Below are 22,818 nucleotides of genomic sequence, written 5' to 3'. Positions count from 1 at the left end.
GAAATACTTGTGTCGTATCTGAGCAGGACATTTGGCTTCGGCGCAGCTCTTTTTGCGAAGCGAGAAAGTTATCTCTTACTTCTCGGTGAACTCATAATACTTTCTTGTAAAGTGCATTTCATTCACCGAAGATATATTTCGTCGCCACGCTGGGAACGTTACTTGCGAGTCTTCCTTGAACACGAACGCGGTTTCGAACAGTCGGTATTACTTCCACAGAGGGAAACAAGAATAACTGCCTCGAGGAATATTGACCGTGACCTACCACTGCTAAAGTCAAATTTCCAACAAAATTAATTTCTAGGGAAGTTCTTAGATACAGAGCCCTCATAACACAGTTCATGCGCACCGTATTATACTGAAACCATGTTACGCGATATGAAGTCACACAAAAGCGCAGAACACAAATTTACGTCCACGAAAGTAAGAAAATAAATCTTTACCGATTTTTAGAGTTCGTACGGTTAAAATTAAAAATAAAAACGAATTCGAATTCGAATTCACTGCTGGCTTAATTTCTTTTTAACGCAGACGTTGTGGCGTGAATATTATTAGATGTACAAATGAATACAGTATTTTCTCTATACAGTATTGTCTCTATAGAAGCGACGCTCTCGGGGCTCAACGCTCGGCTATATCGTGGACGAGAAACGATTCTTGATACTTTGTTGACGCTTACTGGAGGCGGCGAGTATAGAAAAGAACAGTGAGCATATGACAAAGAGGGACTGAGCGGCCGAGCATCGCCGAATTTGCTATCGCTTCCTTCGCTTCGGGTCGGCTGTAACGAAACACAGGCGATGTTTATGCGAGCCTATACGAAATCGGTGTTCTAATTCTGACCTCTACCTCTCTTGGTAGAGGTCGCAGAATGAAATACTGATTCTGTATAGGCTCGCGTAAACATCGCCTGTGTTTCGATACAGCCGACGTGGAGTCACTTGAGCGATGCATGCCTTTGATTTCTTATTGCGTTAGTAAATAGGACCTAAATTGTATATCGTATTTGGTGTCATTTTAATCAGAAAAGTGTCACGAATATGTTGATGAAGTTCGAAAAAAGGAAGAACAAAAATAAAGATAAATTTCGTTGTTGATTTAATATTGTATATGTACTAGTTAAATCGTGTCATAACTTCAGTACATATATGTATGTATCGCTCATTTACTGCAATAGTGATATGACTCAAAAAGATACAAACTTGCGAATTTGAACTGTTTAACCAACTTATTTTACTCTGAGTTCTCTCACGATTTCAGCAAATAAATGATAGGTCAATTAAATTACAATTCCTTTTTTCAGACGAGGATACACTTTAAAGAAAGGACAAATGTATATTATAATTTATGAAAAACAATAATAAAAATTATGTTGTACTTGATCTTAGTTAAATCAGAAAACTGTCACAGACATGTTAAAAGTTTTAAAACAAGAAAAGGAAAAATAAAAAATTTGACAATGCTCGACGACCGACCGTCAAACGGGCCGCTATCCTGGGGAACCGCCCATAGGAAGGCACACTCGCCGGTTCAGCGAGTGCTGGGTTCTAACGGTACGCAGTGGGGATAAGTAGAGGGGATGCGATATTTGTCTATATCGTGGACGAGTTCTGAGCTTATATAGAGAAAATCAAAAGTTGTATCTTTTTGAGTCATATCACTACTGCAATAACCGAGCGATACATACATATATGTACTGAAGTTATGACACGATTTAACTAGTACATATAGAATATTAAATCAACAACGAAATTCATCTTTATTTTTGTTCTTCCTTTTTTCAAACTTCATCAACATATTCGTGACACTTTTCTGATTAAAATGACACCAAATACGATATACAATTTATATCCTATCTACTAATGCAATAAGCGATCAAAGGGATGCATCGGTCAGGTGACTCCACATCGGCTGTATCGAAACACAGGCGATGCTTACGGGAGCCTATACCGAATCAGTATTTCACTGCGACCTCTAGAGGTCGGAATTAGAACACCGATTTCGTATAGACTCGCGTAAACATTCGCCTGTGTTTCGCTACAGCCGACCCGTAGCGAAGGAAGCGATAGCAAATTCGGCAACGCTCGGGCGCTCAGTCCCTCTTTGCCATATTCTCGCTATTCTTTTCTACACTCGCCGCCTCCAGTAGGCGTCAACAAAGTATCAAGAATCGTTTCTCGTCCATGCTATAGCCGAGCGTTGAGCCCCGAGAGCATCGCTTCTATAGAGACAATACTGTAATCCAAATTATCTTAAGCAGTCATAAAATCAAGTTTAAAATCAATAGATTTTCCCGCTCTTTTGCGGTCATATAGTGTTGACATATAGCTAGTTAAAACAAAAGATAGTTTAGCGAAAGGCCCAACATAACCTTCAAAAGTATTCAATTGAGTAGAGTCGAAAATGACAACAGATAATGTGCATATCCGACACTGTATTCTTTATGAATTTCAACAAGGGAAAAATGCTGCAAGAGCATGCGAATCGATTTGTTCCTTTCTCGGTGAAGGTGGTGTATTATATCATGTGTGCGCATTTTGATTTAAGCGGTTTAAAAGCAGTGATTTGAGTCTAATCGACAAACAACGCCCTGGAGGTGCGCCTCGGAAATGCGACGACGATGATTTGGAACAACTGCTCGCTGAGAATGTGGCACAAACATAAAAAGAACTTGCAGAACAGTTAGGAGTAACCCAGCAAACAATTACCAAACGCCTACGTGAGATGGGAAAGATCCAGAAAGAAGGAAAATGGATACCGCATGAACTCACTGCAACCAACAAAAATCAACGAGTGACAGCGTGTCTTTCTCTTCTCAATAAGCAGCGTCGAAAGTCTTTCTTGTGGAAAATCGTTACGTGCGATGAGAAGTGGATACTCTATGACAATCCGAAACGCAAAAAGTCATGGGTAAATCCCGGCGAAGCATCAACATCGGTTGCAAAACCCAAACGTTTCGGAAAGAAGTATTTTCTCTGCATTTGATAGGATATCAAGGGCGTGGTTTATTATGAAATTGTTGGAACTGGGTGAAACAGTTACTGCGGATTGCTACCAACGTCAATTAATCTGCTTAAGTCAAGCATTGGAACGAAAACGTTCGCATACTGGCAAAGAAGAACGTCCAGTGAAATTGTTGCATGACAACGCCAGACCACATATTGCTTCCCATACAAAAGACACCATAATGAGTCTTGGCTGGAACGTCTTCTAGCACCCGACGTATTCACCAGACATTGCTCCATCTGATTATCACCTGTTCCGGTCGATGCAACGCGCCTTATCCGATATGCACTTCCAATCAGTGGATGAAATCCGAAAATGGCTTGACGATGCGACTTAATCATGCAGAGGGGGGTCGTACGCGGTGTTCCGCAAGGGTCGGTTGGTAGGACCTCTGCTATGGAACATTGGGTACGACTCACAAGGGGAGGTCATACCCTGTCAACCTGGGATATCAACCGAATTTGGCAGAGTTGTTGGGGCTGATGTCCAAACGCATTCTGTAAAATACTAGACGTTTATGGCCAGCCATTTTGTTAAAAAATGGCCTTAAAGTTTAAAATTTCGAAGTTGTCGGATCGATGTTTTTTTTTAAAAAAATTGTAGGTCTCGAAGAGGGGAACACAAAAGTCCAATACATTTTTGCCGTAACATCAATAGTTTAAACAAAAATTTGAGTTTTTGTGACGGGATAAATGCATATGTACCGTGTAGTTGGAGCGTATTTTCAGCAGTCATGGTAGCCGTGGAGTTAGCGTCGAGGAATTCGGGTCGGAAGACTGGGGTTCGTGTCCCCGGAACTAGAACATTTTGTTTTTTTTCTTTTTTTCGCTTATTTTTGAATTTTTATTTATTTTTAATTTTAATTTTTAATATCATGGAAAAAGATGGCTGTTACAAATAAATAAAATACTATTATGGTTATAAATGTTTATTTTCACACATACTTACAAACATATTCTCATATATATTTACATCTCACGTATAAATAAATACAAAAATTAGATATTTATTTCATACGGGTTTCGCAATGCATTGTATGATTTTTATCATAAAAACAGGAAAAACATAATGGTTTCATACACCAAGCGCATGTTATAAATGCTTGTTCTGTACAGCATTTTTTATTTCTTAGGTCGTGTGGAAAACATACTTGATTCACGTTACAAAAGATTTCTTTTTTATGATTCGGAGGGGTGAGTTTAGACGCATACCATGCATATTTAATCATGTCGGTAAAAATTGGAGCAGATAATTGATAATGGATTATGGAATGTAATTTTATTATATCCTGTCTATTGGTTAATTCTCTGTTTTCGCGGATTAATGTTAGGGCGTTTTGGAGTCTTGAAAGAAAGTTCTTAACCTGTCTAAAAAAATACACGTCACACGGTTGGCAAATGGGTGTACATTTTGGTGGTATCACTTTTAACGTGCAGGTAGCCATATTTTTATCTTCCGGATCATAAAAGATCCTGTCATATAATGCTGGATTTGTTTGTCCACCCCACGAATCGATGACTAATAAGAATTTATTTGCTTTTACGTAAGGTTTTAATATATTTTCCAAAAATAATTGATAGGTATCAGATTGCAATTTCCCTGACTTTGTGCAAGTGACATGTACATTGCCTAATTCCTCTTCTTGTTTTCGAACATCTACTGCTACCTGTGGTCCAAAAAATGCTGTACAGAACAAGCATTTATAACATGCGCTTGGTGTATGAAACCATTATGTTTTTCCTGTTTTTATGATAAAAATCATACAATGCATTGCGAAACCCGTATGAAATAAATATCTAATTTTTGTATTTATTTATACGTGAGATGTAAATATATATGAGAATATGTTTGTATGTGTGAAAATAAACATTTATAACCATAATAGTATTTTATTTATTTGTAACAGCCATCTTTTTCCATGATATTAAAAATTAAAATTAAAAATAAATAAAAATTCAAAAATAAGCGAAAAAAAGAAAAAAAACAAAATGTTCTAGTTCCGGGGACACGAACCCCAGTCTTCCGACCCGAATTCCTCGACGCTAACTCCACGGCTACCATGACTGCTGAAAATACGCTCCAACTACACGGTACATATGCATTTATCCCGTCACAAAAACTCAAATTTTTGTTTAAACTATTGATGTTACGGCAAAAATGTATTGGACTTTTGTGTTCCCCTCTTCGAGACCTACAATTTTTAAAAAAAAAACGTCGATCCGACAACTTCGAAATTTTAAACTTTAAGGCCATTTTTTAACAAAATGGCTGGCCATAAACGTCTAGTATTTTACAGAATGCGTTTGGACATCAGCCCCAACAACTCTGCCAAATTTGGTTGAAATCCCAGGTTGACAGGGTATGACCTCCCCTTGTCAGTACTGCGGGCCCCTCTGCCTGCTGACATAGCGCTGGCGTGTTAAGCCGATGACACGCTGGTGCTCGTCAGCGGGTCAAACTGGAGAGGGACAGCGCGCGTCGCGGAGGTGGCGGTGGCCACCGTCGTCGCTGAAATCCGCAGGCTGCGGATCCGAATTGGGACAGCCTACGTTGAGGTGAAGGCCCAGATGAAGTATCTGGGCCTGATCCTCGACAGCCGGTGGCGCTTCGTCGAGCATTTCGACCGCTTGGCTCCCCGGGTGTAGAAGGCGGCTGCCGGCTCTAGGCCGCCTTCTCCCGAATATCGGGGGGCCCGATATTGGAGTCCGTCACCTCTACGCGGAGGTGGTGCGTTTAATTGCCCTCTACGGGGCCCCAGTTTGGGCCCCGGACCTGGATGCCAGCCGGCGCAGTACGGAGATGCTGCGCCGCGTCAACCGTCGGCTGGCCATCAGGGTTGTTAGAGGGTATCGCACCATCTCCCACGAGGCAGCGACTACCCCGGCGTGTCTCCCGCCCCTCAAGCTCCTAGCCTGGAGAAACCAATTGGTTTTCCAGCATTCCAGGGAGCTCGGGGAGGCCGGTAGACCACCAGAGGAGAGGAGGCAAGCGGTCGAAGCGACGAGGCGCCGCGCCCAACGGACCGTTGTATTTATGTGGTCCGTTGGTGCAGTCCTGCCACATTGGCAAGAGTGGCAGGACGAACTGGGTAGGCTGTCCTACAGGATGACACAGGTACTCACCGAGCATGGTTGTTTTGGTGAGTACCTGTGTCGAATTGGGAAGGACGGGACGGCGGTGTGCCACCATTGTGGTGGACCCCAGGACACGGCGCAGCACACGCTGGCAGTCTGCCCAGCGTGGGCAGATGAGCGGCGATGGGGGCCGCAGATGTTCGGTGCAAGGGGCCCGAACACCGAAGGCAGCCCCGAGGCCGCGGGCGTCGGGTGACCTGGCGTCCGCGGCGGAGAGAACAGGGGGAGTGACATGTCGTTCTTCCCTCCAGGAGGAGCCTCGACAGGCAAGGCGCGGCTGGGGACTCTGTGATGTCTCACTAGAGTTCCCGGCCCCCCGCCGCAGCGCCGGGGGACGGTCACCGTAGGGTTTTAGCCGGTAGGAGTCTGGCACTAAGTCCCCCCCCAAGTAGGGGGGGCCTCGGGGTGTCCATGAGGATTTCCCCACGTACAAAAAAAAAAGGCGCCCGTCGTGATTGGTCAGTGTTTTTCATTAATAATTCAAAACGAAGCCCCATCAGACATTTTTGCAAAGGAAATTGTTGTTCAGAATCGTCTCAGCTACCCCCCATTTCCGGTTCTTACACTAGTTACGGGACACCCTGTAGAAAGTAACGGCAAATACTTTGATGGAACAATTCAATTTACTTTCTCTTAAAATAAACATTGAATATGGCTGAAAAAATTGGATTATTCATTTGTACACCTAATTTTTTTTAGTATATACATAAATGTTTAATTTCTGTGAAATTCCAGGCTGCGTGATATTTGTTTTGCTATCTTTCCGATCGCGTGTGATTCGGTGTAACCGTCCAATGGCGTGGTAAATCGCAACACCTACGATGTTTCCAGAACAGCCAATATCAGTAATTAATTCCACAGCTGCATGATCGTTACGAGTTAATGTTTCGCTGAATTTCAAGTTCCCTGTCCTAATTGCCGCCGGTTTCGGTTGAAACACGAGTAAAACCATTCGCCAGAATATCGTCGAACTTAATACACGCACGCATGAGAGTAATAATCCACAGCATTAATCTATCTCACTGGCGCTCGATTTTTCTACGTGATTTTTACTGAATACGCATCAAAGAAGACCGAAGCTTTAAAAAGGCGATCTAGAGGAACATCCATGGCATATTTGCCTTTCCCTTTTGCGCGTACAAATGTTAGAAATACATATGTACCTACGCTTCTTTTGAAATATGCAACGAAGGAAACACGAAGGAATTTATTCATCACTTCTTCTTCAGTGGACTTCAATTTCAATCTCGTGTAACAGATTCGAATTAATCGTTTGTGATTTAAGATTTTCAGTTATTAAATTTAGTATATTATTAAATCTTAAATTAAACATTTAAGAGTATTGTATTTACGGACAGAAACATGCAATTAATTTGTAGTCATACTACGACGCGACGTGTGTACACAGTGCACATGGCTTTCATCTGCATTGTCCATGTATCGTAATTCTCCCTCGTTAATGTGCTGATCCTTACAACATCCGCTGCAGCTATTGTTTCACAATATTGTAAGAAATGGACAGGGACAGATCACGATCAAAAAGTGAGGAAATCAACAAACTGACGTGACCAATAACAGTATACAGGGTGTTCAGCCACCTCTGGGAAAAATTTTAATGGGAGATTCTAGAGGCCAAAATAAGACGAAAATCAAGAACACTAATTTGTTGATGGAGGCTTCGTTAAAAAATTATTAACGTTTGAAGTTCGGCACGTACTAAATTTTTTTTCTAGACAGTGGGTAGAATTTGGGGGTAGGTATAATCACCAAAAATTATTGTAATTGACACCCGCAACCAAAAATAATTTTTCCAGAACGATTTGAAAGTTTTTTTTTCGCCAAAGAATTTAGACACCTACCCCCTAATTGGTTTTTAATTTTTACTAAATTTGTTTGACGCTATACAAAAAAGTTGTCTAATACTATTTTGAGGTACCCATGAGCACTACTTCAGAAAAAAATTTCATGGAAATATATTCACTATTGTAGGAGTTATGGCCGTTTGAAAATTGGACCATTTGTATGGAGTTTTTCTCATTTTGCGGGGCCAAGGAACAACTTTTCCTATTATTAAATTACGCGTCATTTGCATTTTGAAACATTGAAATCCTTCAATCCGTTCAGAAGTTATAACGTTTTAAAGATACGCATGAAATTTCAGGGAAGCATTTCTGATCTCACATTAAATTTTCGGTAAAAAATTTTTTCTCGTAGCGTAGGATTTTTTCTCGTGCGTAGGATTTCGGTGTAGGTCTATTCACAAAAAATTCTTGTAATTGGCCCCTGTAACTAAATATAATTTTTTTAATATGATTTGAAATTGTTTAATGTCGTCTAAAAATTTTAGTACCTACTCGAATTTTTTTCTCAAAAGTGGATAGGATTTCGAGGGTATGTGAATTGATAAATAATGATTGTAATTGATCCTTGCGACCAAAAATAATTTTTTTAGAACGATTTGAAATTTTTTAATTTAATTTTTGTATAACTTTTTAATGAAGCCTCAGTCAAGAAATTGATATTCTTATTTTTCGTCTTATTTTGGCCTCTAGGATTTCCCATTAAAATTTTTCTCAGGGGTGGCCGAACACCCTGTATAACTAAGATTGGTTATCAATAAGATTGATTATCAAACTGACGTGACCAATAACAGTCTAACAGTATTTAATTGCTCCAATTTTAAATTCACATTTTCTCGAAGAACACTATCAAAAAATATTATGAATTGAGAAGTTTGCACATTTTCTCTTTTTACGAAGAATTTTCCCTTATAAGATTCCGTTCGCATTTCGAAGAAACTGGATAACTTTGTTACATTCAATTTGTTATTTTCTCTCTATCGAAGGTATACTTTCTCAATTCCATATTCAATTTGCATTTTAATAATTCGAAGCGAAATGAATTACTTATTCATGCAGGGTACACCAACACCTATTCTGACGCATGAATTCTTATCCGATACAGATAAAACTAAACTCTACGCTTTACACGTGCAACCGATTAACATTTAAAACTCTTCTAATAAAAGCATTCGGGTTGAAAAGTTTGTACAGCTTCTGAATTTCGATGGCTTCCAAGTTATTTCGAAGACCTTTCACCGTTTAACTTACCAGTAAAGATATGTTTGAAGGATTTCGGAGTTTCTTATGGCCGCAGTTAAACCTCCATTTAACAGATCTACAGTGAAACTTAAGTTTAGTGAACCCCAATTCGACGAGCAAAATTTCCCCGTGCGTTTTAAAAATACCAAAATAGAAGTTTAATAAATTTTGTTCTAAAATAAATAACATAGTTCTTTTGTGAGTAATTTATTATTATCTTAAAGCCATACCTATGCTGTAGTTTTTAATGTTAAATATGTAATTTGTCATTTAATGGGTTTTTAAATTGAATTTAACAAACATTCAGTATCGTGATTTTAGTGTATTTTTAAAAAAATCATTCTTCCATCTCTTTTATGGAATTATTATTTAGATCAAAATGGTCGTCGGTTCGCCGTTAATGAATCGTTCAGATAAATTTGAATTTTTTCTATACTCCAAACAATATTAATTCGTCCCCAACGAAGTTAAATTCTTTGAACGGAGTTTCCTTTTGCTTTTAAATGTTGTATAAAATGACCATACGGCATTTTGCTCTTCCCCTTTCTTAACGAAGGTCTCGGTAAAGTCCTCTTTAATATACAGTATTCCTTTATGGTAAGCTAACTCTGATAGTATACCTGCGTTACTGTCTAAAGGGACGTCGGGTACATCAAGAGCAATTTAACTCTGATGGGACATCCTCATCGTCGACGTTGTCTGCGTCTTTGCCGTCCACGTTTTTTTTATACGCTGCACAAAACCCGAACAAGATAATGTTCCGTTCTCCTGATAGGATTCAAGAGGAATTCGTTCTTTGAAAAATATGCAGGATGACATGACACCAGGGGAAAAAATTATTTAAGAGAATGATGTTACAAGTATCTAGTTTCCGGTATTAGGAACAAAAAAAAACGGAGAAAATGTTTCCATTATACAGTTTGATTTTTTTAATTGGACAACATTTTTACATTCTACAAATATAATGTGTATTATTTATCTTTATCACGAGGTCATGTGAAAATCAGAGAAATTCAATTAAAAAAACATTTACTCTATCGTCCATCGAAAAATACAAAATTATTTCTTTTCATTATTTTTATGCCAAATATTGATTCCATTTGTTTCAATTGAATTTTGAAAGGGAGTTGAAAATATAAGGTTTCCATTTCCGTAGCCAAAATTGAAATTCGTAGCTTTTCGAGGATAAAAAGTTCAAAATTCTGACCAAGCCAAACGAAATATTTTTCGTATAAATAAACCCTAGTAGATTTAGGCTGTTTATTTAGGCTTGTGTGCCCCTCTTCCGACGATGGCCTCGATTAGAAAAACTGATATAGAGCTAAGGACGGGATAAAGTTCGATATCGACGAGCGTTAAGAAGCCTGGCACGTTTCATTTGTCTTACAAAGACTAATATATTTCAGTTTGTTAGGAAAGGAAAGCACGTTCCACCGAAAACTACCATGTTTGATATTCACCGCGATAACGGACACGATTCACAATTCGCCGCGAACGTATTTCGAACACTGCGGCGACATGTGGCACGTTTCGTGTGTCTTGCGAAGACGTTTCTGGCTACGAACAAATGACGAAGATCTTGGTTGCTTCTAAGTAAACTGCGGATCTTCGTGCGAACACACAGTTTCGTAGAAAACGAATTCTCAAAAAAATAATAAACCTTGACGGAGATTCGTTTTCTCGTTCAAAAGTGCTGATTTTAAAAACATATCTTTCATTCTGCATACGTATATTTTTTTAAATACATGTGCAAACGTGCATTGCATGTTTAAATTATTTTTAAATTTAAAACATACATTATTTACTATACCAAAGATCAATGCAAATTACTTTTCTCAGATCGAGAGGCTCTAAGTAAATAATTTCACAGGCACGCATGAATGAATAATGAATTTACAATAACGCAGAAATTCAGTCAGAAATCTTGTAATAAAACGCGAAATTATTGAGGTTAACCCAACAAACAAACATCCTGTTGGGTTAAGAAAAAAAAAATTTATGTTTTAAACTTGTATTAAGTTTATTTGCTAAACTTAAAAGCATAATTAAGTATACGGGTGTTCGGCTACCTATGGCAAAAATTTTAATGAGCGATAGTAGAGGCCAAAATAAGACGAAAATCAAGAATACTAATTTGTTGATGGAGGCTTCGTTGCAAAGTTATTAACATTTAAAGTTCCGCCTGTAGAATGACAACCCGCTAAACAGCTGCGTTCGCGCGGACGGTTGCGGCCGGCCAGTGCTAGTGGTTCTCACGCAGCATGAAAAATTCTACTTACCGACATTATCGACAACCTTAGATTTTTGTCCACTTATGGGAATGCGAACACCTTACGTTGAATAAGATTCAACCTGTCTTATGAAAATCCAGATGGGCATATTAAAACTCGCCCGACGAGATTTTCACAGAGAAAGGGTGAATGCCAGTTCCAATACACAATGTTATGAACAAAAATCACCCACACGCGATTATACACGCCCCACGATTGTTCACAGTGTCCACAAGTATCCACAAATAATCCTTTCAGGCACTAACCACTATGCAATTAAATGAACACGCACCGCGATTATGTTATTCGTGAATGTCTATGTGTACTGTCCTCCGCTCACTTGAAGTCCCGCGAGACGGCACAGGGGCAAGGGGAGTCGGACCGCCCATTTATCTGTCTTGCTCACTTGCTCTCAGGCAGTCCACATGTGTGTGTAACTGCCGCGACGAATAGCGAGCTAGAGACCAATGTGTGCGTGGGAATACGTGTGCCCCTTCTACTTCTCCCGCATTCCTTCCGCGGGACTTCAAGTGAGCGGAGGACAGTACGTGTATTACGATTCTTCCGAGTTACTTACGAATAAAACTGTTATTAATTTTTCAAATACACTTCAATTTAAAAATGTAAAAAGGAATTTAATAAGTATTCGCTGATTGTTTATATAATATCGGTAATGTCGGTAAGTAAAATTTTTCATGAAGCGTGAGAACCACTAGCACTGGCCTGCCGCAACCGTCCGCGCGAACGCAGCTGTTTAGCGGGTTGTCATTCTACAGGCGGAACTTTAAATGTTAATAACTTTGCAACGAAGCCTCCATCAACAAATTAGTATTCTTGATTTTCGTCTTATTTTGGCCTCTACTATCGCTCATTAAAATTTTTGCCATAGGTAGCCGAACACCCTAATTGCATAAAAACAGCGACAGACAAACATATCTTAATATAATATACAGAGTGTTCGGGCACCCCTGGGAAAAATTTTAATGGGAGATTCTAGAGGCCAAAATAAGACGAAAATTAAGAATACCAATATGTTGATTGAGGCTTCTTTAAAAAGTTATTAAAAAATTAAATTACAAAATTTCAAATCGTTCTAAAAAAATTTTTTTTGATTGCGAGGTTCAATTATAATCATTTTTGGAAAATAAACATACCGCCGAAATTCTACGCATTTTCAAGAAAAAAATTATTTATCGAAAATATAATGTCTGGCCAGAAATATTCTACCGAAATTTCATGCGTATGTTCAAAACATCATAACGACTGAACGGATTGGAGGATTTTAATGTTTTAATGTGTGAAGAATATGTAGAAATTCTAAGAATATTCGAAAAGTTGTTCCTTGACTCCGTAAAGTGAGACAACCCCCATAAAAATGCTCCAATTTTCAAAGAGCCATAACTCCTATAATGGTGTATATATTTCAATGAAATTTTTTTCTGATGTAGAGTCCATGTGTACCTATAAAAAAATATTAGACAATATTTCCGTAGAACATCAAACAAATTTATTAAAAATCAAATACGAATTTTGTAGAAAAATAGACAAGTTCGGCGAAATTGAAAAGTTTGAAATCATTCTGGAAAAATTATTTTTAGTTGCAGAGATCAATTACAATTATTTGTTGTGAAAACACAGACCCCCGAAATCCTTCGCACTTACGAGACAAAAATTCTTTACCGAAAATATAATGTGTGGCCAGAAATGTTTTTGTAATTTCATTTTCTGTGTCACTTCCTCTTATATTCATTTCTGTAATCTGTTGGTAATTTTGCGATGACACGAAAATGGTAACGGGGCTCTAGAGAAATGAGCCGAAAAAGCACATTGGATGTAAAGTCTACTCGTATATGTCGTCTGTGATTATATTCCTCGTTTTTATCACTTCATACTATGTAGGTATAGTCCAATTATCCGGTATATTTGATATTCATATAATCGTAATTTTACTGTATAACTTCTAGCTGAACGGATATCCAGCGCCATCTTGAGGCCCAAAGCAAAGAGACAATGTGGCGGCTAATTCGAAAATTGAGAATCGCAATTGCAATTCCGACGCATGCACTATTAGACGCAAATTAATTAAAAAGGAATATTTTACAAGTTTAGCAAATTGATAATTAAATGAAACGAGAGCCATCAAGCCGACGTCGATGTAAATATAAACATTATTATCTTTTGCTATGGTAATATTTCGCGTAATACGAAGGGTTTTATTCTGGGCTTGAGGGCTCGTCTTGCAACGTTCGACGAGAAAACGACGCTCTTTCAAACACGAATCATTTTCTTAAATTGACGACCCCTCCTGTGCTTGAATCACGTGCACTTTATTAATATTTAATGATATATTAATGGCTCGCTGTAATCTAAAAGCGAAGCAGACGATAGGGAGGAGGTTAAGTGGTCGCTTGACTGTATTTGTCGGACGACTTTTCTGTTTGCATGCCGGCTGCTCGTTTGTTCCACGTACAGGCATTGTTCTCTCAGATTATTTTTCCTCTTTCGTTTCCTGGTTATCCCCTTGTGCACGTAGGCGGTATAATCGAACGTTTTTTTTTCCTTTCCTTTTTCCCCTTTTACATCTTTCCCTGCTTTCGTTCGAATTGCCGCGCTATGACGGCAACGTCATTGTAACATTTAATTAGTCAGCTTCAATGGCGATTCTCATTATTTCGCATACTCCCTACGCTGTGCTTCGCGAATAATATTCCTTTTTCTTGGAACTGCGAAATTAATACCGTTGAGAATTAAACGACGCTCCAAGTAATATCACGAATATCGTTATTCGTTGTTAACGATATTCTCGCTTGTTTAATTTACTTTATTTGTTTGTGTTCGTAATTATTGCAAGAAAATCCTGTAATTATTTACTTTAGCGATTCCTCGCCAATTTCGATGACCTTGAAATATGTTGTCAAGGTCACTGTTATGAAAATTTTTTCTCTATACATATAACTTCTGCTCGGCCTTAGTTTCCGAGATTTTTCGTCAAAAAGATCGCTGCTACTACAATGAATTCTATCTATACGTACGTGACTGTGGCAGCATGTGTGTAAGCGTTGAATCACCGATTGTTTATTGTTTCTATAGATACATCGAGGCGACCGGCAATGGATGCGTATAACGGATATGCTTAAAAATTCGAGTTGAGTAGCCGGCCGCCTAACGGCGGCCGCCATAAAGGAATCTAACCCAAACCTTACTTAAACTTAACTATTCTACCTAGTAACTAATATAATGGATTAGGTCTGGGTTAGATTTTCTTATACCCTTGCGGCGGCCGGCCATGCATTCATTTTCCATTTCAATTTTCTTTATTTATATTATCCGATATTAGCTTGACACAGTATACATTATTTGTATACTGGTATTTGAATATAGGTTTATACCAAGTTAATATGGTGTAAATATTATGATTGAAATTTTACATGACACTATGTTTGTAAGCAGTTACGGATACGGTATTTCACAAATCTGTTCAGTATTTACAGTCGCATTTTGATTATTACCTTGGCATCAGTGATTATTGAGTACCTTATTATAAGTCCTTAAAATGAAGTTATTTTTTATATAATGGCAGACATTTTTCCAATTTCTGTTAATAATAACGATAATAATAGTAATAGTAAAGAATAAAATTTAATTTTTTATCCCCAACTCAACCAGAGGCTAATTCAGGCATAAAATTATTTTTGCAAATATCTCGAAAACAAAGGGCGAGCGACGGTAACATGTATAAAGAAAAAATCTTCATAACAGTGACCTTGACAACATATTTGAAGGTCATCGAAATTGGTGAGGAATCGCTAAAGTAAATAATTACCGAAAATCCGTTTGGACAGTGTTACGCAAACTTTATTCGTGTAACTAACTTCCGGGTCGTAAATCCATTAACGATTTGTTAAATTTACGCTTGTTGGCCACGAATAAATATTTGCTCAGCTATAATAGTGTAACAAATGCACCAAAGAGTTTATTTTTCTGGAAATTTTGCCTCTTCTACGGACAAAGTGGCGAATCTTTGTACAAAAGTAACTCGAAAATGTGGAATAGAATTGTTTCGCTCCGGTTGTTGAAAAATAAATTTTTAAAAATTTGGCCAGCCATCTGCATGCTGTTTCTGATTGCATGGATGATTTTAAATATTAAATGGCGTGGCATTATTCGCGGTAATAATGCAGTAGAATAATGTAATAGAATTTTTCCCCACACCCTATAAAGCTACGTTTCTTTGTTTTATATTAAACAATTCGTAAGTAATTACCAGCGTAATTACCTTAGAGAACTTCCGTCGATATTATTTATCGGATATTGTATATCGCAGCAGGAAATATGCAATATCGAAAACAGGGCGATTAAACGTTTCAATTACTGGATAATATGTTAATATTCACCGATATATTCCATATATATTTAGTATTTTCAGTAAACAATGGCGGAGGTTTAATTTGACGACCGTAAACTGAATCAATCGTACAATTTTCTTTTCATTCCGTTATTCGATATAGAATTACTCGAAAGGAATATGAATATTCGAGTCCGAGCGAGATTTGAGCAGCGTCGTGCAATTAAAAATATAATGCTTGGCCGCATTACAAGAACAATGTACGTTCGTTAGGCGAAAAGAATTAATTGTGACCTATTGCATATTTTTCCGCGTCGCATGCTACCGAATTTAAAACCGCGGACATTGATTTTTTTCAGAGCTCGTAGCGTTTAATAATGTTTTTAAGAAAGTATGTCACGTGCAAAATTTTAACAATCTGAAAAGATTGCAACTTTATAAAGTCGCGAACGACAAACATTGGAAAAATCGAGGAAAGAATAATTATTCGCGTTTTCTTTAATAATATTTGACGCCATTTATTCACAGAAGTTCTCTTTGCAATGAATTTGAATCACTGCTAATATAAATATTACAGTAATGTTAGAAGTTAAACATTTGGCTTTTCCGATACTTTCACCTCAGCAGGGAAATCATACCAATTAGTTCGTTAAACTTTGCTCCGTGAAACCTGTATTTAAAGAAGGCAGAATGATAAGATTTGAAAGAATATGAAGTTGAAGAACGAAAGGTAGTTTCTAGAACTGTTCTGAAATGGCGAAAGTTTTTTAAATAACAGCGATCGTAAATTTCTTTATTCGTGAGAAAGTTAGTTTAAAATTTTTGGATCCTGATTTTGGTATTTTCGTGTAAACAAAAATTGATTGTTAACTGAAGAACGAGCTCTGGATACTTTAAATGGACGCGTAGCGATAAAAGTAAAAAAAAAAGATGAAATATCTCACGAAGTATTTCATTTTGCAGCGGGGAATCGAAACACTCTATGATTTATGGAGTAATTTGTGTGTAAATTGCTACAGTTTAACAATACCGGTTGCAGTTCGGATGATTCATGGGGCCGGTACGAAACGCTTCAACGATTTAAATTTTAATAGCGGATCGTCGAACCGTGATATTTACATGACCTTTCGGTAATGTCAAATATTGTGCTCAACCCTCTACTAAATAACTTCGGTACACAAACGACCACTATTATTCGGGCCAAAATGCACTAAATCTATAGATCTGGTCGAGGACCAAAATGTCGCCCAACTATTTCGCCATAGTCGAATTCAATAAGCTATTATTAATAATGGCGACAGTTTCAAACTGAAAGCTTCTGCAGATTCATCGTATTATCGACAGTTCCTACACTTTTAGTCGGCGCATTAAGGGTAAGCTGTTGCAAATAGTTGAGTGACAATCGACTCTAAACAGCCACTATTTCGACGGACAATTTATAAAAATTAGTAAAAATATAATCGATAGAGGCCTAGTAGAATCGTACGCTTGGTATTTATTAATGAAATAATATAAAATTACGTGGTTTTTAATGTTATTAGATCTTTGATATTTATCGAGTACAACGCAAAAATAAATAATAATTAGATGTATCTTTGACACGTTAACTCCCACACTAGTTTTTCATATCCAAAGATGTCCTTATAGAAACATAGAAATATCCGATAATTCAATGGTGAATTTGTTATTTTGCAATATTTCAAATTAAAGTAGCGATATTTACAATTTTACAAGTTTTCCATTGCAAACAATATTGCAGCACGTTGTAAGTTCAAAGTGTCGATCACCGGTGACCACCGTGGCAATCCACGTGTTAATAAATATTAGGTGTGATAAAAAATTGTTTTTAAAATTGTTTATTTAAAATTTTCTGATGCTGTAACTTGTCTGATCGTGTTTTAGTTATAACTTTAACGCCTGAGCCAAATTATCATTATCGAAACGCGACATAGTTTAATCGAGTTGAGATTTTCGAATATTTCGGTGCGCTATAAATGATACCACCGCCAGCATTTAATTAAACTCCGGCATGATTTAATTTGATTTGCTGGACGAAACGTACGATCCGCTGGGAGTATCGTAGATAGTTAGGGAACAGATGCTAGCATATTCGGTTCATTTACCATGCGGTTAATGATATCCGTGGGGGACTAAGTTGCAGATCCCGATAGATTTACCTTTCAATGATTTGTGTGTGAGTTAATTGAAACTTATTAGCTCGCTATTAAGTAACATCCAGCCAATCGATTTCGCGTTAAAAAACCCTCCCTCCTCCACTGGGCGAGAAAATCTAACGTTTCTTGGTTTTTTGGCGGGAAAATCTGAGAAAAATCAACACTGGTTCAAAAGTTATAATTTTTCACGTACCATCCTACAAATATTTTTTCAACATTTTTCTATCGCTTTTATGAACTTCTTGAAGCTTCGAGGCTTTAAATTATTTATAAATAATATATAATAAAAATTTGTTGAATTTAGAAAATTTTCGAGAAAACTGGGTCCAAGAATGCGAAAAGAGTTGTTTTCTCCGTTAAAATATAGTGTAATTTTGTTCACAAAGTTGCAGAATCAACAATTTTTAGTCGACAAATTAGTTTAGATCCTTCGCTAATTGTAAGAATAAATGTGGCGAAACGAAGAATTTATTTCGAAAACTTTCCTGTATATTCAACAGATTTCAAGATAGAATTACGAGGAGGGGGTTAAACTTTGAAGGGTGGTTTGAACTCTTAAACTAGAGTTATCGGTGTTAAAGAAAAACGTATCCTTTATTTTTGGCTGCTCTAGAAACCTGGAAAGTTTCTTCAAAATTAGGGGACAGGGTACGCTTGGCAAATATTTCTTGATAGTCGATAAACTACGCCGAGACACTCACGAGGGAACGATAAGAACAAAACGAGCCCTCGTTGGATAAAAACTAACTTAAAATATAGAACTATGATAATATTTATTAAAATATTTAAGACGTCAAACTAACTTTTTCTTTTAAAAAATTTTATATTTTCTCTCTAGGGTCAATAATTTATATCGAATATTTCTTTATGACTACTAAAATTCTGGAAATAAGCGAAACATTTTAATAATGGAGAACCATTTTTGTTGCTTTCGTGGTTCCTCCGTTTTCTACGCAAAAGTTTTGCGAATTTCGAGCAACAAGCAACAAATTAGTGTTAATGTTATCACGGAGCAACGATGAAAACAGCTGTTCGAAGTTAATTCCGTATGAATTTCCGACGAATAACGGATAGAATTTGCTATCAACTTCGCGACGTAGAAATCTTTGCAAAGTAAATATCCTGCGTTTACCTTTCAATTCGCTCCCACTGACGCCTTGCTATGTTTGTGTGTCCACAAATATTTGCGGAGTAATGTTCGGTATCAATGCCGCGTGCATGTAACGTTGAGCATTTTATTACCGAAGATGTTAGTATTTCGCCGGGACCGTGCTTATGGCACGAAACCTAAAAGCGTACTGTTGAACCAAACCAAATGGAGCACACGTTTATAAATCGAACGTCTCTGCAAATAAAAAAAAGAAATAGCAATAACAAGTTACTTTATCTTCTCGAAATTTTCATATTCATGCTGACGACGTAGATATTTATAATTATTATATAATCAATTGCACGTTCGATTTAAATTAGATCAGATTTAATAATTTGCAGGTATATTTCCAATCAGCGTAATAATATTACCGAATCTCCCTTTTCCTTTGTATTTTTGACACGTATCTACATGCAACAATGAACTTTCATAATCATTATTATTAACTATAGTTCGTTTTCGAATTTTATTTAACTTCTATTTAATATGTTTATTAACAAACGAACTTGCCGAGTTTAATTAAATCGTAAAATCCCTATATTAACAATTCTCCAGTAACGAAGAGTCTAATCTTACATTTTTATTTGTTATTCACGAATAAAATTGTACATTCAGTCGTAAACTAGCTCTTGCCTAGGTAAAAAATTTATTAATAAATTGTACTTTAAGAAAGAATTTATAAATGATTCGCAATTAGTTTACGAATGAAACCCACATTTTTATTCGTAATTTACGAATAAAATTATACATTCATTCGTAAACTAACCCTTGCCTAGATAAAACATTTATTAATAAATTGTACTTTAAGAAAGAATTTATAAATGATTCGCAATTAATTTACGAATGAAACCCACATTTTTATTCGTAATTTACGAATAAAATTATACATTTATTCGTAAACTAACCCTTGCCTAGATAAAACATTTATTAATAAATTGTACTTTAACCAGTTAAGTGTGTTTGACGACTATATCCGTCATGCAGATGTGGCAGAATTTTGTGTCATGACGACTATATCCGTCATGCGTAAAATTTTGATACAATTTGATATTTAAATTGTAATTTTGGCGAAAACTAAATTATATTCGTAAATTTTAATATGTTTAAAATGTTTCGAGGTCAAGGCAAAATGAAACAAACAAATAAAAATTATAAATAATTAATATAAAAAAACCACATATACTACGAATTAGTTTTCGTAAATGTATCGTTGTCTTTTATTAGTCATCACAGAAGCAATTACGGATTCATATATTCATTATGCATTGTACTATGCTTCGCTCAACGCCATTCTCTAACAGCAAGTTAAAGTAAGAAATTGATTTTTCATGTTTTTTTTTCGTTCATATACAAAATATTTATGTTAATTTCAGTAAATAAATAAATGTGAGTAATGAAATGAAAAAAATAAAAGTCATTTTATTACAACCTAATTTCATATTACACATACTCTGTGTTTGACGTCTATACCCGTCATCGTTTGATTATCGCGACACACACTGGTGCGCGCTTTGCAAAAAGATCGCCACAGTTAACTGGTTAAGAAAGAATTTATAAATGATTCGCAATTAGTTTACGAATAACACCCACATTTTTATTCGTTATTCGAGAATAAAATTTGCACCGTACTCGAGGCTGGAATTCAGTACACGCGCGAACGGAATAGAATAGCTAGTCGAACGGTGAATGCTCGCTTTTCGGCTGCGTTCACACGCGAAATCTAACCACAAATCCTAGCCTAGAGTTCAGTGACACGCTGCAAGGTGTCTAAAGCGTACGCTCCGAAACCTTCGCGAAGTTTTCAAATTGGTTTTGGAGTTCGCACGAGACTTCTGCGTACATCTGTATAGCATCTCTAAACTGTTTAATTAAACTTTGCTTTTAATTATTTAAGATGTTCGTTGCTTCGAACGAGCCTCCACTTAATAACTAAATTATTTTTCGCTATGTCGGTCACCGGTGATCGTCACTTTCAGCTTCGTTTACAATGAAAAAACACTAAAATTTTTAGGTTATTTACACGTTGTTTGAAACAATCGTGTGATAGTTTATTCCAACAGCCAATTTTTCCTGTAAATTGTTTCGTTTAACGCTCTTGAGAGTAACGCGAAAATAAATGTCACCAGAATAGCTTGGTATTGCTTTCATGTTTTTATATAAAGGGAATCCTGCTTGTTTTAATAAACCAAACGTAGAAACAGGATATCGTGGAAGTAACGGAAAAAGAAATCAATCACAAAAACGATTATTTTTATTTATGTTTCGAGCTCAAAGTACTTCTCTTCTCTAACTGTCGTCAGGTAGATAAAATTGACCGAAAAAATAAATTTTTTAACGCGTTAATGTATCGTAAGCTTGAAAATATTAAAAAGAGAATTTACGATAAAACACAATAATGTTTTAAATAATAATTGCATCAAACTTAGTCAAAGTATCAACTTTACATCCGCCATGTTTGGATCCTCATGGCGAGTGATTAGCAATTCTTTCGCTGCACGTATGTTAATAAACAATGAAAGTAAAACTTCTGATTCGCCGAATGGCGGGGAAAAGTTAATTCTGAGGGCATTCGCTGGTTTTTGTCTGCCAGGGATCGAAGGATGAACGAAGGGATTGAATTTGAACGGTTCTACTCACCACATCGATGAGCTGCGATAGCTTGAGCTTAATGCACACGCGTAGTACGTCCGAGGTATTCACAACGGGGCGCACTAGTTTGTTGTAGTTAGATAGCAGGTCGTCGTAAAGGCGTTTTGCATCCGGATTGCCGGCGACAGCGCCGTGAACCACCAACGCCGAGAGGAACCATACGCGCAGTGTTTCCCCTATTATGGGGGGCATCATTGTCCCCTGACTCCTCCACTATGATTAACGCACACGCCCCCTTTGAACTCTCGCTCGACCACGCGAACCGCGAACCACGAATCTGGAAAATACACCAAACAAGATGTGAATTTAGTTTTCCATTTTTAAATAAACTCCTTAATGGATCTATGTACTTTGTTCGATCTGTTTCTAACTTAAACGACAACGAGTCTTTTATAAATTATCATGATTGCGTCTTACGGTTAGAACAGAATAAACTGAAACGTAGAACGGGAAGGAAAACAATTTATTTTCACCCCTTAAACTCGTTCCTAAAAGCACGTCTGTCAGACAGGAGTAAACAAATACAATATTATGTTTCGTCGTCAGAAATGTATATAAAACGGGCATAATACTCTGTACACTGTCGCAATTCGTAGAAAGGCGGATGTCGAATTGAAAACTGGAAGCGAAACCGCGATAAAACATTTGAAGACGGCGGAACGACGGAGATTAGTTCCGGGGATGTTTCAAGAGAATGGAATATTTTTTATAAAGGCGTTCGATTCACGTTGGAACGTTTCACGGATACCAGAAATTTAAAGGACAAAGCTGAGAGCCAGACCTAAAGCTTAAAGTTTAAAGAAAGGAGTAAATTATACGCAGTTTTTAAAAATAGCCAAGTGTTAAATAGTTATGGAAAAATAAACCGAGTGTCAATGATTGCTATAAAAAAGATTTGTAACATGATAAACATGATTAAAGAATTGTTAGCGTCTCGGCCAGAGCTTTCTTTTAAATAGGATTTTATATTCGAACGATCGAAAACAACC

At 37.0% G+C, this 22,818-nt stretch overlaps 1 protein-coding gene across 7 annotated transcripts in view; it reads right to left on the bottom strand.

Annotated features, from left to right (window-relative positions):
* LOC122400481 (acetylcholine receptor subunit alpha-like) overlaps window positions 1–22,063 on the bottom strand; it is a 176,581-nt gene extending 154,518 nt beyond the window's left edge. For all 7 annotated transcript variants that reach the window (XM_043401977.1, XM_043401979.1, XM_043401981.1 and 4 more), the window contains exon 1: window positions 21,818–22,063. In XM_043401977.1, coding sequence (XP_043257912.1) covers window positions 21,818–22,024 — 207 coding nt within the window. In that variant the 5' untranslated portion in view covers window positions 22,025–22,063. The remainder of the gene's footprint in view (window positions 1–21,817) is intronic.
* Window positions 22,064–22,818: the final 755 nt, after the last annotated feature.

Source organism: Colletes gigas, unplaced genomic scaffold (genome assembly GCF_013123115.1).
Source record: "Colletes gigas isolate AHSC1104 unplaced genomic scaffold, ASM1312311v1 Colletes_gigas_Sc00018, whole genome shotgun sequence".
In the NCBI taxonomy this organism is placed as follows: Eukaryota; Metazoa; Arthropoda; class Insecta; order Hymenoptera; family Colletidae; genus Colletes; species Colletes gigas.
The sequence above is the reverse complement of the archived record's forward strand: the minus strand, read 5'-3'. Positions and strand labels throughout refer to the sequence as shown.